Source organism: Lepidochelys kempii, chromosome 5 (genome assembly GCF_965140285.1).
Source record: "Lepidochelys kempii isolate rLepKem1 chromosome 5, rLepKem1.hap1, whole genome shotgun sequence".
In the NCBI taxonomy this organism is placed as follows: domain Eukaryota; kingdom Metazoa; phylum Chordata; order Testudines; family Cheloniidae; genus Lepidochelys; species Lepidochelys kempii.
In genome coordinates this window covers 70618613-70635413 of record NC_136384.1, presented here as the reverse complement: position 1 = coordinate 70635413, position 16801 = coordinate 70618613, and the positions used below count along the sequence as shown (strand labels likewise).

Here is a 16801-nt window from a genome sequence, read left to right as displayed (position 1 = left end):
ACTGTGGTTCTCCCAAGATCCCCAAGAGGCACAGGGCTGTCTAAACAGAGGATCTTGGAGCCACTGCACAAGACAATACACTATACACAATATAAGGAGGAGTCCTGAACTGGCTGCGAGATTAAATAGCTGGATTTATATCGGGGTCGGCAACCTTTCAGAAGTCTTCATTTATTCACTCTAATTTAAGGTTTCGCGTGCCAGTAATACATTTTAACGTTTTTTAGAAGGTCTCTTTCTCTATAAGTCTATATATTATATAACTAAACTATTGTCATATGTAAAGTAAGCAAGGTTTTCAAAATGTTTAAGAAGCTTCATTTAAAATTAAATTAAAATGCTGATCTTACACCGCCGGCCTGCTCAGCCCGCTGCCAGCCTGGGGTTCTGGTCACCTAGGCCGGCAGCGGGCTGAGTGGGGCCTGCGGCCGGGACCCCAGCTGGCAAGGGGCCAGCAGCCAGAACCCCAGACCGGCAGCGGGCTGAGTGGGGCTCAGTCTGGGGTTCCATCCACCGGCTCCTGCCAGCCAGGGTCCCGGCTGCTGGCTCCGCTTAGCCTGCTGCCGGTCTGGGATCCTGGCCCTGCCCACACAGAGTGGGTACCTTCCTTCTTCCTCATTCTAGCCCATTCTCTTCCTCTCTCTGTGCACTGAGCTGACGGTGGGAGTGCACTGAGCACAGGGCTGGGGGTGAAGGAGCAGGCTGGGGGTTGGGGTGTAGGGTCTGGCCAGGAGCTAGAATGAAGGAGGGGGCTCAGGGATGGGGCAGGTGGTTGGGGTGTGGAGTGCTTACCTGGGCAGCTCCCATTTGGTGCGAGGGGTGCAGGTGGGAATGTGGGGGGGTGCAGGAGCTCCTGTTTGGTGCTCAGGATGGGGGTCAGAATGTGGGGGGTGCAAGAGTCAGGGCATGGGGTGTGGGGGGCTGGGTATGTGTGGGGGGTGCAGGAGTCAGGGCAGAGGGCTGGGTATGTGTGTGGGGTGCAGGAGTCAGGGCAGGGAGCTGGGGGTGTGTGAGGAGGGTGCAGGAGTCAGGGCATGGGGTGTGCGGGGGCTGGGTATGTGTGGGGGGTGCAGGAGTCAGGGCAGAGGGCTGGTGGTGTGTGAGGAGGGTGCAGGAGTCATGGCAGGGTGGGGGAGCTGGGTATGTGTGGGGGGTGCTGGAGTCAGGGCTGGGGTCATGGGGGGATGCAGGGGTCATGGCAGAGGGCTGGGTGTGTGTGGGGGGTGCAGGGGTCAGGGCATGGGGTGTGGTGTGTGTGGGGGGTGCAGGGGTCAGGGCATGGGGTGTGGTGGGGCTGGGTATGTGTGAGGGTTGCAGGAGTCAGGGCAGAGGGCTGGGGGCGTGTGAGGAGGGTGCAGGACTCAGGGCAGGGGGTGTGGGGGGGCTGGGTATGTGGAGGGAGTGCTGGAGTCAGGGCAGAGGGCTGGGGGTGTGTGAGGGGGTGCAGGGGTCCAGGCAGAGGGCTGGGTTTGTCGGGGGAGGTGCAGGGGTCAGGGCCTGGGGCTGGGGTGTGTGTGTGGGGGGGTTAGGGGTCAGAGCAGAGGGCTGGGGGTGTGGGCTAGGGTCATGGGGGTGCTCCCAGCCCCCTGCCTAGAGCGGCTCACGGCAGGGGGCTGGAGGGGATATGCCCTGATTCCACCCCCTTCCCCAAGGCCCCGTCCTCTTCTCCGCCTCCTCCCCGGAGCAGCAAGCGCACTGCAGCTCCGCTTCTCCCTCTTGCTGGCAAGGGCCATCAGCTGATTGGCAGCAGGGAGGGAGAGGAGGGGCAGGAATCCAGCAAGCTGGGGGAAGAGGCAGGGGAGGGGAAACTTGCCTGCCCTGCAGCAGCAGCTGGCAGAACCAAGCTTCTTCATCCTGCCCCGCGGTGGGGCGGAGAAGTGCAGGCTGGGGCAGGCAGGATTTTTAATGGCATGCTGCTGCCTTCCGGGGTCCTGGCCCCGGTCCAGCTCAGCCCACTGCCGGCCTGGGTTCAGCAGCGGGCTGAGCGGGGCTGGTGGCTGGGACCCGGCAGGCCGCAGTGTGTCATTAAAAATCGGCTAGCGTGCCTTCTGTGGCACACATGCCTTAGGTTGCCGACCCCTGCTTTATATCTTTTCTGTCTCTAACTTCTAAGATGTCATGCAAAGGTTATCTTAATTTTTATTTGTAAATGTTATTTACTGTGTTTATTTCAACAAAAAATTATTTATGTAACAAAGGACATATTCTCATTTTACTGCACAGGGTAATTTACCATGCATAAAACTCATTAGTTTTAGTGGGGATTAGCATGTAAACTCCCCTTCCTCCTGCATCAAACTGATGATATACACCCTTAAGAGTGTGACACACAACAGCAGTGGCAAAGAAAAAACTGAATTAAAAAGCTGAGACTCATTCCTTAACTTCTTGGCTAGTTGCTCCTTGATGTTGCGCATATTACATTATAAATTAGATCATTCAGTATAGCAGTATGCCAGCATAACAGGCATGAAAGGGACAGGACAAGAATGGAGTATCAGACTGAATTTCCTGAATCTTGTTAATATTGGTCATTACAGTACTAGTTTTATAGGGTTAATTTGCTGGGTTTTTAACAAATCCTTTTAGAAATTTCTGAAAATTGAAAACTTAGATAAGACTATTATGTAAATACATATATATGTGTTTTTCCATGTATTCAGGGATTTAGTTACATAGACCTTAACGAGCAAGTCCAGTGTTGGGGGGAGGGTCTATTTCCCTTCGCACACCAGTTTAGCAATGAAGACAATCCCAGTTAACACCGGCTGATACAGAGGAGAATCAGAACCATTATGTTATATTATGTAAATAGAGTATATTGTAATTTTAGGCAATTTAAAATGTTATTGGTGTGCTGAATAAGAAAGGTAGGGTACAAGGTATTTTGGCAGGAATGTTCAGACAGATCTCATGGGTAGCTTGGGGGTGGAAACAATACTACAGTCATGCTTTTTACAACAGTAAAATAAATGATATAGTGATTGAAGTTTTAGTTGATGGGAGTCACAGAACCCGATTTAAAATTGTGGGTTTGCTGCTGGATCTTTCTGTAAGAAAAAAAGTATTTAGATTAATTTGGAATTAACATAGGGGAAATAGTGATGCAACATCACGACCATGAGAAAATTGGAAGTACTTTTCATAAATTCAGAGTAATCTGCTTTTTCCTTAGATAGTAGTACTCATTCTCATTTCTTTATAACTGCAACTGGGTGAGATGGTTGGTAGACTACAGTTTTGAAAAGTTCTGGCTCCTGAATAGAGTTATATCAAGTTTGTTAACAACCATGTTTGCTGCAAAAGCTGGTCTTGAATTAGGTATTCAATAATATGCCAGTGCACCACTAATCAGTCTATGTATTTACTTAGTTCAGTTTATTCATTGTATTTTAATACATTTTGTGGTATAAAATAAAGGAAGAGATAAAATATTTTTGACTGAGAGTACTTGACTGTGGAACTAGCTACTGGAAGAGATGAAATTGAGCCAAAACCTTAATATGGAATCCAATGGAGAATATGGGAAATATTATAATGCCATTATATAAATCAAAGATAAGCCCTCACCTGGAATATTATATTCATTTTTGGTTACCTCATCTCAAGTGTTCAAAATGAGAAATGACTGCCTAGGAAGGAGTACTGTGGAAAGTGATCTGGGGGTCATAGTGGATCAGAAGCTAAATATGAGTCAACAGTGTAACGCTGTTGCAAAAAAAGCAAACATCATTCTGGGATGTATTAGCAGGAGCATTGTAAGCAAGACACAAGAAGTAATTCTTCCGCTCTACTCCTCGCTGATTAGGCCTCCTAATCAGATCCTGTGATCATTGAAACACATGCAGCTGGTGGAGAAAAAAAAGGGACAGTGGTATTTAAAAAGACACATTTTATAGAACAATGGGTGCACTCTTTCAGGGTAAACCTTGCTGTTAACATTACATACATAGCACATGTGCTTTCGTTACAAGGTTGCATTTTGCCTCCCACCAGCATGTGGCTAGCCCCTCCCTCCTCCCCGTGGCTAACAGCGGGGAACATTTCTTTTCAGCCACAGGCAAACAGCCCAGCAGGAACGGGCACCTCTGAGTGTCCCCTTAAGAAAAGCACCCTATTTCAACCAGGTGACCATGAATGATCTCACTCTCCTGAGGATAACACAGAGAGATAAAGAACGGATGTTGTTTGAACGTCAGCAAACATGCTTTGTTCTACAGTGATTCCTGAGTATGTGCTACTGGCCTGGTGTGGTAAAGTGTCCTACCATGGAGGACGGAATAAGGCTACCCTCCCCAGAAACCTTTTGCAAAGGCTTTGGGAGTATATCCAGAAGAGCCATGAATGCCAGGGCAAATTAATCATTAAACATGCTTGCTTTTAAACCATGTATAGTATTTTAAAAGGTACACTCACCAGAGGTCCCTTCTCCGCCTCGTGGGTCCAGGAGGCAGCCTTGGGTGTGTTTGGGGGGTACTGGCTCCAGGTCCAGGGTGAGAAACAGTTCCTGGCTGTCGGGAAAACCGGTTTCTCCGCTTGCTTGCTGTGAGCTATCTACAACCTCATCATCATCTTCTTCCTCGTCCCCAAACCCTGCTTTCGTGTTGGCTCCATCTCCATTGAAGGAGTCAAACAACATGGCTGGGGTAGTGGTGACTGAACCCCCTAAAATGGCATGCAGCTCATCATACAAGTGGCATGTTTGGGGCTCTGACCCGGAGCGGCCGTTCGCTTCTCTGGTTTTCTGGTAGGCTTGCCTCAGCTCCTTAAGTTTCACATGGCACTGCTTCGGGTCCCTGTTATGGCCTCTGTCCTTCATGCCCTGGGAGATTTTGACAAATGTTTTGGTGTTTCGAAAACTGGAACGGAGTTCTGATAGCACGGATTCCTCTCCCCACACAGCGATCAGATCCCGTACCTCCCGTTCGGTCCATGCTGGAGCTCTTTTGCGATTCTGGGACTCCATCATGGTCACCTCTGCTGATGAGCTTTGCATGGTCACCTGCAGCCTGCCACGGTGGCCAAACAGGAAATTGAAATTCAAAAGTTTGCGGGCCTTTTCCTGTCTACCTGGCCAGTGCATCTGAGTTGAGAGTGCTGTCCAGAGTGGTCACAATGGAGCACTCTAGGATAGCTCCCGGAGGCCAATACTGTCGAATTGCGTCCACAGTACCCCAAATTCGACCAGGCAAGGCGGATTTAAGCACTAATCCCCTTGTTGGGGGTGGAGTACGGAAATCGATTTTAAGAGCCCGTTAAGTCGAAAAAAAGGGCTTCATCGTGTGGACGGGTTAAGGGTTAAATCGATTTAATGCTGCTAAATTTGACCTCAACTCCTAGTGTAGACCAGGGCTTAGTTTGACTTCCTGAATAACACAGGCCATAGAATTTCACCCAGTTATCTCTGCATAGACCTTGTGTTTGACTAAAGCATATCCATTTTATATAAGCATTTTATTTGAATGGGCCCAGCTCACCAAGCAATTCAGTATTGCTCTGTATGACTGTATGTCCTCATAATTATTCACCAATCTGCCAATCTTTATCTCATTCACAAATTTTACCACCAGTGGTTTTACTTCCAGTTCACTGATAAAAATGCTGAGGAACGCTGGGCCTAGTACTGATCCCAGTGGAAACTCACTAAAAACCTGCTCAATTCAAGATGATTTCCCATTGACAGTGGAATTTTGAGATGTCAGTTAGCCAGTTTTTTGTCCACTGAACATGCTTTATTGATATTGCATAATGCTAATTTTTTAATATGAATGTCATGCAGTACTAAATCAAACACCTTACAAAAGTCTAAGTATATTACATCTATGCAAATGAGTACTTGTGGCACCTTAGAGACTAACAAATTTATTTCAGCATAAGCTTTTGTGAGCTACAGCTCACCTCACGAAATCTTATGCTCAAATAAATTTGTTAGTCTCTAAGGTGCCACAAGTACTCCTTTTCTTTTTGCGGATACAGACTAACATGGCTGCTACTCTGAAATACATCTATGCAGGTACCTTTATCAGCCAAACTTGTTATCTCATCCAGAAATATGGAATCAGGGGTTTTTGACAAGACCTCTTTTTTTAAAACCATGTTGGCTGACATTAATTAAATTCCAGCCCTTTAATTCTTTATTGATTGAATCCTGTATCAGCTTTTCCATAGTTTAGTCTGGGATTGATGTCAGCCTAACCAGTTTATAATTAGCAAGGTAATCCTGCTTGTCCTTTTTGAATATTGGCATGACATTAGAACTCTTCATGTCTTCTAGAATTTCCCCAGTACTTCAACATTTATTAAAAATTAACATTGACAGAAATCTCCTCAGCCAACTCTTTTAGGATTCTTTGGTGCAAGTTGTCCAAATTGCTGATTTAAAAATGCTGTTTAACATCTCCCTTAGTTACTAATGGATTGGAAAATATTTATTATCATCATGTGCTTTGAGTACATTACCCTGATTTTATCCAAATACTGAATATAAATATTTATATATATATAAATAATCTAGTAAAGGGCTTATACCATTTTAGGATTTCGTTTGTTCCTGATATATATTAAAAAAACTCCTTTTCCTTAGATCTGTCACCCATGGATTTTTCTCTGATGTCTTTAGCTTCCCTTACTTATTTCTACACTTTATAACTTTTACCTTGTATTGGTTGCTGTCTACTTCCCCTTTTTTCCATTTGTTCTTTATTATATATAATTTCCACTTGCGGCCTTCACTCTCTCTTTTAACCAGGATGCCCTTTTACCCAAAGTTTTCTTCTTTCTCAATTATGGAATTAAACCATTTTGGCCATCTAATAAATTCTTCAACGGTTCTCAATTTTCATTTACACTCTTCTGTCTAATTTTTTTCTTCCAATCTATTTTGCTGATAATTCCTCAGCTGTAGAAATTAGCCATTTTGCAGTACCAAGTATATATGTTAGTGATTGGGACTGCCCTCTTTTTGCCCATCCTGAATATAATCTGGTAATGACCTTACACAACCACCAAGTTCCAGTAGAGTGATCAATTCATTTTTATTCTTCTTAATGAGGTCCAATATAGAGATATCTCGCATGGGTGCAATACCTCTTTGTTAGAAAATTAACACCCATAATTTTTAGAAACTTTCTATTGACTGCAGTGGGTGTTGGATTCGGCCTTTTGTAAACTATCATTTTTATATTCTGATAAAGGACCTGGGATCAAATCTTGTCCCAGCTGGCACCATAACTAGAAGAAACATAATTAGAAGGATGCCCGTACATCCTTTGCCCTAGCAATCCTGTTAGGGTAAAACAGGATTCCAGAAGACAAGCTGGCACACTTTGATGCATTTCTGAGGTAGATTATACGTAGATGCCTGCTACCTGCTAACTAACATTGACTGGGATGGCTAAACACACTTCTCCAAGCCATAGATCCATTCCTCCTGGGGACATGATGCAGAGGCTTGCTCTTCCTCCCAGGACTCTCTTAAATGTGTGGCTTGCCTGACAATATGTGCAAGGACAAAAGGTTCTCTTTACACCCTCTTTCCCACAGTTGCTCACCACTGCAGTAGCAAGCTGGCTTTAGCCTCATGTAGTTCATGCTGTAGCCTCTAAACAAAATTGAGAAAAGCTGGGGTACTGTGCTAAACTTAACACAAAATTTTTGGGTCATGGGTTTTGGGGTTTTTTTTAGTTTGTTTAAATTCTTCATGACTGGTTAATTTGTATAAGAACCTTGAAGAGCAAAAGCCCTGTATGATTCATAAGGGTTATTTATTTTACTAGCCATTTTTGTTTCATTTTCTGTCTTTATTAAAATTTTGATGTTAGTACATCTCACACTGACAGCATTTTGATAGTGTAATGATTTGCCTTGACATTGTTTACCATCATAATTTGCCTTAATAAGTGGCCTCAGCAGACTTGAATTGACAAATTCTTTATTTTCTTGACATTGTAATGCAGTATCAGGCAAGTTCTTTAAGAATATTTCATGAAGTAAAGACTGTTAAATCCTTGGAGGAAAAAAAAAAGAATGAAAAGTGGAGGCTGTGCAGTTGTAAAATGTGTCTCTAAACTTAAAAATCTTAGTCATTGTCAAAAAGATAGTTCATACCAAAAGTTCTATGTTAATAATTGGTATTTAGTTACTTTTTAAAAAAGCTCTAGCTTTAAAATAATAGTTTGAAACTTAATCCAAAGTGGCTTTTTTTGTATTGAAAAAGAATAACCTTTAAGGGAGAAATTTGCATTCCAGCTGAAGATTCTGTATGAAGTTTCTGCTCAATGCCATAAAAATAAGGCAGTTTATCAAGAGTTTATCAGTCTCAGTTTTTAACAGTCTCAGTTAAATTAAGTTAATTTTAACAGTCTCAGTTAAATTCTTCTGCATAAGTGAGTAGATAAATGACAATTTTTTTTCATTTATAATTTTCTTTTGGCTCACAGCTCTTTATATGGCAAAACATTCTAAATTTTGTGTGTATGTTATAAACATTTTCTGTACTTTAGGATTTTGTATATTGAATATTTTATATTGATTAAGTTCTGCTATTAAACCCTTTTGTTGTTTTAACAAATGCAAAAAAAAAAAAGAAAGAAAAAAGAAAAAAAGAAACCCAAACCAACATTTAGCTAGCAGTCTTCACCTCAGCAGTCTTTAGTTAAAAATCATGATTTCTTTCTTTCTTTCTTTCTTTCTTTCTTTCTTTCTTTCTTTCTTTCTTTCTTTCTTTCTTTCTTTCTTTCTTTCTTTCTTTCTTTCTTTCTTTGTACTTATAAACAGGAGGAGCTGGTAGTTGGAGGTAAGTACACCTTAAACGGAAATTCAGTAACTGGCCAACCAAACTAAAAACCAAATAGAAAAGGAGTACTTGTGGCACCTTAGAGACTAACCAATTTATTTGAGCATAAGCTTTCTTGAGCTACAGCTCACTTCACGAAAGCTTATGCTCAAATAAATCGGTTAGTCTCTAAGGTGCCACAAGTCCTCCTTTTCTTTTTGCAAATACAGACTAACACGGCTGCTACTCTGAAACCTAAAAACCAAATGCTACCTATTTAAATAACCCTGCACTTACGGGAAAGTTTCAGCAGCAACTCAAGCAGTGGAACTTACACTATACTGCTTCCTCTCCAAAGAGAGAAAGATCTGTGTTTACAGTTCTGGCTGTGAATAAGGATTTCTACATGTATGTTTCTGCCAAATATGAACAGGGCATAGCCCATTCTCTATCAGTATATAACTTAACCACAACGGAGATGGGCCAGAAGAGGGCTGTATTTCTCCTTGTTTTCCTCCAAAATTTCACTGTGCTCAATCTTCACAAGATTTTCAGGTTTCTGTTTTTAGCTGCTGTCTTAATTCCCACCTCGACTCACCACTTATGAATCATTTTCTGGTTTGTCCTTCTCCACAGACTCACTCCCAACTCTGAGCTGTAAACTACTACCAGCCATGGTAGCTTGCTCTGGGCTACAGAATGTATCCCTTCTGCTTCTGAGCACAATAACTCATTAGCTGCCTGCTCTTTCTGATTGTGTTAAGGTGTCTTGCCTGAATTTGGCCTAAGTTATTTGTGGCTATATGCTATATACACCTCTTTAAAATGAACAAAATAAAGTACATTGAGACAAAAAAACTGTATTAGAATATTGTTAATTGTTGGACTTAATCTGATAAAGCCATACAAAAAAATCAGTGTTACATCTATGGATAGGTTACATGTGGTTCTCCATCATGGGGACTACCTGTATATTGCTGGCTAGTGGGTGGTATTGGGCATGATTTGGTAAAAAGTGTGCTTCCAAAGGCTTGAATTTTATTGAAGTCACATATTTTTGCTCAATCAGGCCCCAAATGACCTGAAAACTTCAGATACAACAGAGATAGGGCTGAAAACATTTTTATGTCAGAGTTTCATACTTGAATTTTCTGTCTTCCATTGATTCAGTATAGATCCATGGATTTAATAGTTTAGTAGGATTAACAAGTGACACTGTTATATTATCTTTATCAGTTTCTATTATAAGTGAACCCTCACATTATTACAACTGTAATGCAGTAGGTATTTGTGTTCTGTGCATATGAACAGATCTCTATGGCCACAATTTCAAAAACAGCCTCTAAGCTTGCATCTTCGTTTGTCTAGGTAGAATAATTTGCAGCCACAAAGTATAGAATTTGTGTATGCAAATGACATTTGCCAGATTTGCATGCACACATGTTGTTTCTTGAGCTTCAAATGATTGTGTGTACAAAATTTTGGGTACAACTTTAGAGACCAGAACAAGACTTATTTGCAAATTCAGTCTTTAAAGTCATATTAATCACAGTAAAGTTCCTTTGTTCATACAAATGTGCAGTAAGTAGATAGATGGTACTATCTAGGTACCTCCAGGGTCTATTTTCATCCCCCCCCGCCATTTATAGCATCATACTTTGCACTTACTGTGTGTAGCACTTTCCATCCAAGAGTCTCAAATAATTAATGGGTATAGCTAACAGTTCCCTTCTTTGAACGCCTCCCTGTCCATCTGTGAAGTAGGCAAATGCTGTTAATCTCATTTTACAGATGAGGAAGCTATTGGACAGAGAGTTGAAACAACTTGCCCAAAGTCATATATGACTATCTTGTTATGGTTTTTCTTAGAAAGTGTAACTGTCATCTTTGGTGAGCATGCTCATGTTCCTATGAGAAGGAACAGCAATATTGCAGAAGATATGTGTCTTCACATATAGATTGTGAATAGCTGTTTCTCTCGCTAGTGGGGATGCAATCAAAAATCCCAGTTTAGTGGATTGTAATGTATTCTGTATTTGTTTTGTGTGATTTTAGATTGATTATAGTATGAGAAGATGCCAGTTATTAAAGTGCCAGTGACACACAGATTTGGAATATTATCCAATCGACAACATAAAGAACTTCAAAAGGAACTTTTGAGAAAATATTTGCCAAGTCATTCATATGAAATCCACAGTAACAAGCCTACGTAAGTGCAATTTAAATATAAACCGTAAGATCACTTTATTATTTGCAGTAGAACAGTATGTGGTCAAAGTTTCTTTAAGTTTCAGTTTCTATGTATCATTAACTTCTTGTATAGAGTTCTTGAGTTGACTAACACCTTATTATCTGTATAGCCATTTAACTCTGGATGTGCATAAGACTTGAACAAAAATTATTCACTCCCAGTAGAAGCAACAAAATAATGACATCCGTCAGGTACACCTTAGAGGCATTTCATGGAAAGCTTGCTCCCAGTCATCCCTTCATCCTAATCCAAATGCTTGGGGAATTTGAATGTTTGATTGCAAAACCTAGAACTGGCCTATTACAGATAATATTGGTCTTGCCCTTTTCACATCAGTTAGGCATCTAGCTGGTATCTAACTCAGTCAACATGTTTTACATAGGTGTAGTTTGACTGCTATCTTGGGGAGGGCAAAGCACGCCACACACATGCATGCACACATTTGCATACTGAAGCCAGTTCCCTTGGCTCACTGGTTCTCTCTTCCCGCCTGGAGTGGTACTTGGGCTGCTGGTGCTGGGGAGGGGGATGGGCTGGCTTAATGGGGGAGCCCCAGCTGCTGCTGGCAGCCACTCCAGCACTGGCTGCTGCAGTGATGTCCCTACTTTGGTGCTGTTGTCACCTGCTGGGGCTGCTGCTACAGCTGAGGGGACACCACATTCCAGGCTCCTGCTTCCCCCCACCCATTCCTGTATCCCCTTCTCTTCCCCATCCTCTCTCTCCACTGTGCTCTGCCCCATCCCACTCTCTCTTCTCCCCCACTCTTCCCCCAGACCTCCGTGCCCTGCCTGTCTCCCATGGGCACTAACCATTGTACAGAAAAGGGGTGGGCACTAGGATCAAGGAGACGGCATCCAGCAGCCAAAGCAGCGACCTGCAGCACATGGAAGAAGTTACTCTGTCTGGCTCACGGTGAGCCGAAATGTGCAGTGGAGGGCACGCGGGAGGAGACACAGTGTGGGAAGGACAGAAACCTCCCTCCTGGGGAAGGCTGAGCAAAGCAAGCCCTGCAAGGCAGCTCGGCACTTGCAGAAATGATGGCGGGGGGAAGTGGCATGTGACATCTTCCCATGCCTTGCCACTGGCGGGGCAATGCCCCCTGCACTCCCCAAACTATGCCTATGATGTTTTATTATTCATTTGAAGACTCCAGGTCTGATTAGCATACGTGTTTGTAATGCAAATGGCTTGTTTCTACATGAAGCATGTTCAGTAGACTGAAGTCTAAGGCCAAGATCCCCAACCATTGTGACTTACTTTAGCGGTATTGGAAAATTGGTCACATGGATGCAGTTTGATAAATTCTAAATGATTTGAGATCTTTAGCTGATATCAATTGGCACAGCTCCCTTGAAAAACATCCAAGATCTTACAAAACTCCGAAGATCCTGAAATCAAACATTCATAAATTCTAAGGCCAGAATCATTGTGATTATCTAGTCTGATCTCCTGTATAACATAGGGCATAGAACTTCCCCAAAACCATTTAGTTTGAACTCAAACATATCTTTTAAAAAACATCCAGTCTCGATTTGAAAATTGCCAGTGATGGAGAAACCACAATGATACTTGGTAAACTGTTCCAGTAATTGATTATCCTTGTTGTTATAAACATATGCTTTATTTCCAGTCTGAATTTGTCTAACTTCAACTTCCAGCCATTGGATTCTGTTATTCCAGGGTTTCTCAAACTGGGGGTCAGGACCCCTCAGGGGGTCGTGAGGTTATTACATGGGTGGGGGGAGTGCGAGCTGTCAACCTCCATCCCAAACCCCGCTTTGCCTCCAGCATTTATAATGGTGTTAAATATTTAAAAAAGTGTTTTTAATTTATAAAGGGGGGTCACACTCAGAGACTTGCTATGTGAAAGGGGTTACCAGTAAAAAAGTTTGAGAGCCACTGTGTTATACATACATCTGCTAGTCTGAAGATCCCATTAGCAAATATTTGTTCCCCAGAAGGTACTTCTATACTGTGATTGTCACCCCTTAACCTTTTCTTTGTTAGACTCAAGGAACTCAATTTATTTAGTTTATTGCTATAAGGGATGTGTTTGAATTCTTTAAGCAGTCTCATGGCTCTTCTCTGAACCCTCCCCAATTTATTAACACCTTGAATTGTGGACACCATAACTGGACCCAGTATTCATGATAGGCTCTGGCTTACTGAGACAGTTTTGGGGTTTTTTTCTGCTGGATAAGGCCACAGCACAACAACCTTAAACTTGAAAAAATACCTAAGCTGATCACACAGAACCAAATTACTCTTCTCCATTTTGATTTGGACTCTCTTACAGATTCTCTTTGTTCTAGTGAAATTTTCAGAAATTTAGGATCTCAGATGAGATATGTAAATCCAGTTTACAATCGAAAAGGAAACCACTTAAAGAAGGCATAAATCCTAAATCAGAGATTTACAATGTAATAGAAAGTTGAGCCATTAGATATATCCACGTGTTCCCTAAGAAAAACCTACTTGAAAACCTTTTATATCTGTCAGGTCCATTGATCTGCAACTTGTGCTTTCTGTGAACATGTGTACAATTTTTGTAATGCAGTGGGTGAATGATAGTGATCAAAAGCAAGTTTGCGCTAAAAAAAATTGATATTCGTGTTATATGTTTTTACTTTTTTCAAGAAGCAGTTTGTAACAACAAGAAGGATCTCCATGGTGATACTCTATCAAGAATAAACAAATAGGTAGTTTATCAGCTTGGGAACGTATTGACCAGACCTCAGGCTACTGCCTGTAGTTCACTTACTGTTAGTAGGACAACTGGTTCTGGCAGTTAACTCAGAAATAAAATAATACAACATGACTGCAGAAAAATGCTATGCCTGTGGTGATATTTATTTCACTCTTCAGCTGGATCTGTGTGCAAAGTATTCTGTGTAGAAGATGGACCTGTGTTCCATTCATGTTGCAGGTACTTGCTTGACCTTAGAAAAAGAGAGGAAAGGAAATTGAGAGAGAGCCAAATAATGCCTGCTTGACTCACTTGAACTGTTCAGTTGACTTCAGTGGGACTTCACAAGTGAGTGATGTGGGTCAGGATTTGGCCCAAGATAATGAGGAAGGTGAAGTGCAAGAAAAAGGAGAGAGTAACAGACTCAGAGAAAGATGAATAGCGGAAAGCAATAGATACATTAGATTGAAGGACCAGCTAGAAAAAAGGAAGCAGGAAACAAAATACAGAGAAAGAAAGATGGGGAGAGAGAATACTGGTTGTCCTAACTTTGGTAACTGTATAATTTTTCCTTTAAAAATTATGTGGACAAATGATATGTAGATATTTGGTAAACCACAGGAGTAACAGGAAATAAATCTTTTTTTTAATCACCAATGTTTCTCAATTTAAGCTCTGGCTATTTATGTAGTGCTCTGGTAGCATTATATTCTCCTAGTTGGTCCTTACACTGATTAAAGAACAGAAGTGGTTAGTAATGTTTTGGAGCTGAAGTTTTTGCTGCCAAGCTGCTTACTGTTTTTTCTTTCTTTCTTGTCTGTAATGCTTTGTCACTAGACCCTAATACCTATATTTATAAAGACTTCCTTTTTGCACCAGTCAACTGTTGGTTAAAAATAGCTACGTTACTTTGCCATTAAATATTCATTAAGATGAGCTGTTACAGACTGTAAGAAGCATCCAATTAAGCAGTTCAACTTCTACACATAAGGCTACAAATGAGCAGTCTTCTATCTTTTCAATAATGCAACACAGAGTGCAGTTATTATGTGTAAAATAATTGATAAGGCATAAGTCATTTGTAAAATCTATACTAGAAATAGAAAAGTAGATCAGAGAGAATGATTTTGCCTTGGCACCTTCCTCTGACATTGGGTAAAATGTAACATATATATCATTTTTCCACTGCCTGAGGAAAGCTGAAATGCTATGTCTAATCTCACAGTACTTTCTATTTCTGATGTGTATTCTGTATCACAGAATCATAGAAATCAGAGATGGAAAAAACATGTTAGCTTTTATTCATCCTCCAACCCATGTAGGATTGTAACTACGGGCTTGATCCAATGGAAAGATTCCATGGGCTTTAGGTCAGCCCTATATGTTTTTTTGCAGCCAGTATGCTGACCCGGGCTCAGATTTGTTTCTAAATTGTAAATCAGCTTGGATAACGCTGGAGAATCACCAGAAGTTTTAAATCACTTTAAAGTTTTAAAGTTTTAAAAAAAGTTTAAAGTTTTAAAAGGATGGGCCCCGTTTTTCTGGTTTGGCCAAGTTGAACTCAGTTCAGGACAAGAAATGGGGTTTTTTTTGCCATCACTGTGCACCCCGTATCCTGTGGATGCCCAGTCTGGGCCTTCACCTAAATTACTATAATCTGAAGGCATGTCATACGCTTCTTTCTAGTTACACATTCATATTGAAATTACTATCTTATATATGTCTGCCATCTACTGGTTAATTATTGCCTGCCTTAACTTAATTATAGATGTAGTGTTGTTGCAGCCATAAAGAACTCTGTGTAAGCATGAAAGCTTGTCTCTCTTGCCAGCAGAAATTGATCCAATAAAAGATACCACCTCGTCTCTTTAACTTGTTGATGTTCATTTTAATTCTCCATTTTGCTTAATTGCGGATGCCAATTCACTGTTTCTAAGCATACCTACTGCTGACTGCCAAGGCCCTGAATACTCTGCCCAAGTTCAGCCTAAATTCTGTGGCACACTGGAAATTGTACAGCAGTTTCATTTAAATTAAAAATTGAGGCTCTAATTGAATTAAATAAATAAAAGATAATAATACTGCACTGGTAGCAGTATTCCTTGTGTTATTTCATAGGAGAGTAAATTGCAATCTCTTTTGCTGTTCCTACATTTAAAATATTTATTGTCATGCAGAATTGTGTATTGATGATATAAAGCTGCATTGTAGAAGTTGTCAGGGGAGGAAGCCAGGGGTTGTGGCAGCAAGGCAGAGGACATCTGTGGTTTTTGAAACATCACAAGGCATAGGAGGCAGTGAGATTGTGGAAGGTGTCTGTTAGTGGATGCTTGGTAAACTGAACAGCAGTGAAGTAGTTTATAATGCTGTAATTTATATTGTCCTTGGTAGGTTGCAAAGTCAAAACCCTAGCAAAATGAAAGGGAAACTTCACATCTCTTTCAGAGCTATTGTTTTGGACTGTCTTCAGTCTTGAAAAGACAACACTTTGCACTACATTGCTGGTGTAACATGACCATGAAACCAGTTTAACCGACCCACAAGGAATCACCCCAGTATATAAGGATATGTCTACACTGCAGCTGGGAAGTATAATTCCCAACCACTAGCTCTGCTTAAGCTAGCTCACCAAAAATAAGAGTGTGGCCGTGGTGGCACTGGCAACAGTTTGGGCTAGCTACCTAAGCACAATCCTGTCCAAGATCTTAGGTATGTACTCAGGTGGCTAGCCCAAGCTGCCATCCATGCCGTCATGACCACATTGCTATTTTTAGTGCACTAGCTCCAGTACAGTTAGTCTATGTATGTCTACCCGAGCTGGTAATTACACCTCTCAACTGCAGGTGTAGAGGCTTATATGCCACTGGCCTCCCTGCTGCTAGCGTAGTAGGGAAAAAAGGGTGAATGCAATCCTAGCCATATTGAAGTCAATGGCAAAACTCCCATTATAGGGCCAGTGTGACTACTGAAGTGAGTGCATGGCTGGGACAACCCTGAACGATGATAATCTTTGGCTGAACTTTAAGCACCCCCTGTTTCTGTTAAAATATAGCATAAATTAGAGCAGCCTTCAGGTAAAACAGTTTGTAAA

At 41.7% G+C, this 16801-nt stretch overlaps 1 protein-coding gene across 3 annotated transcripts in view; it reads left to right on the top strand.

Moving 5' to 3' along the window:
* The window catches only part of TMEM232 (transmembrane protein 232), a 138466-nt gene that overhangs the window by 4548 nt on the left and 117117 nt on the right, over positions 1-16801 (top strand). For all 3 annotated transcript variants that reach the window (XM_073344672.2, XM_073344673.2, XM_073344674.2), the window contains exon 2: positions 10829-10982. In XM_073344672.2, coding sequence (XP_073200773.1) covers positions 10849-10982 — 134 coding nt within the window. In that variant the 5' untranslated portion in view covers positions 10829-10848. The remainder of the gene's footprint in view (positions 1-10828; positions 10983-16801) is intronic.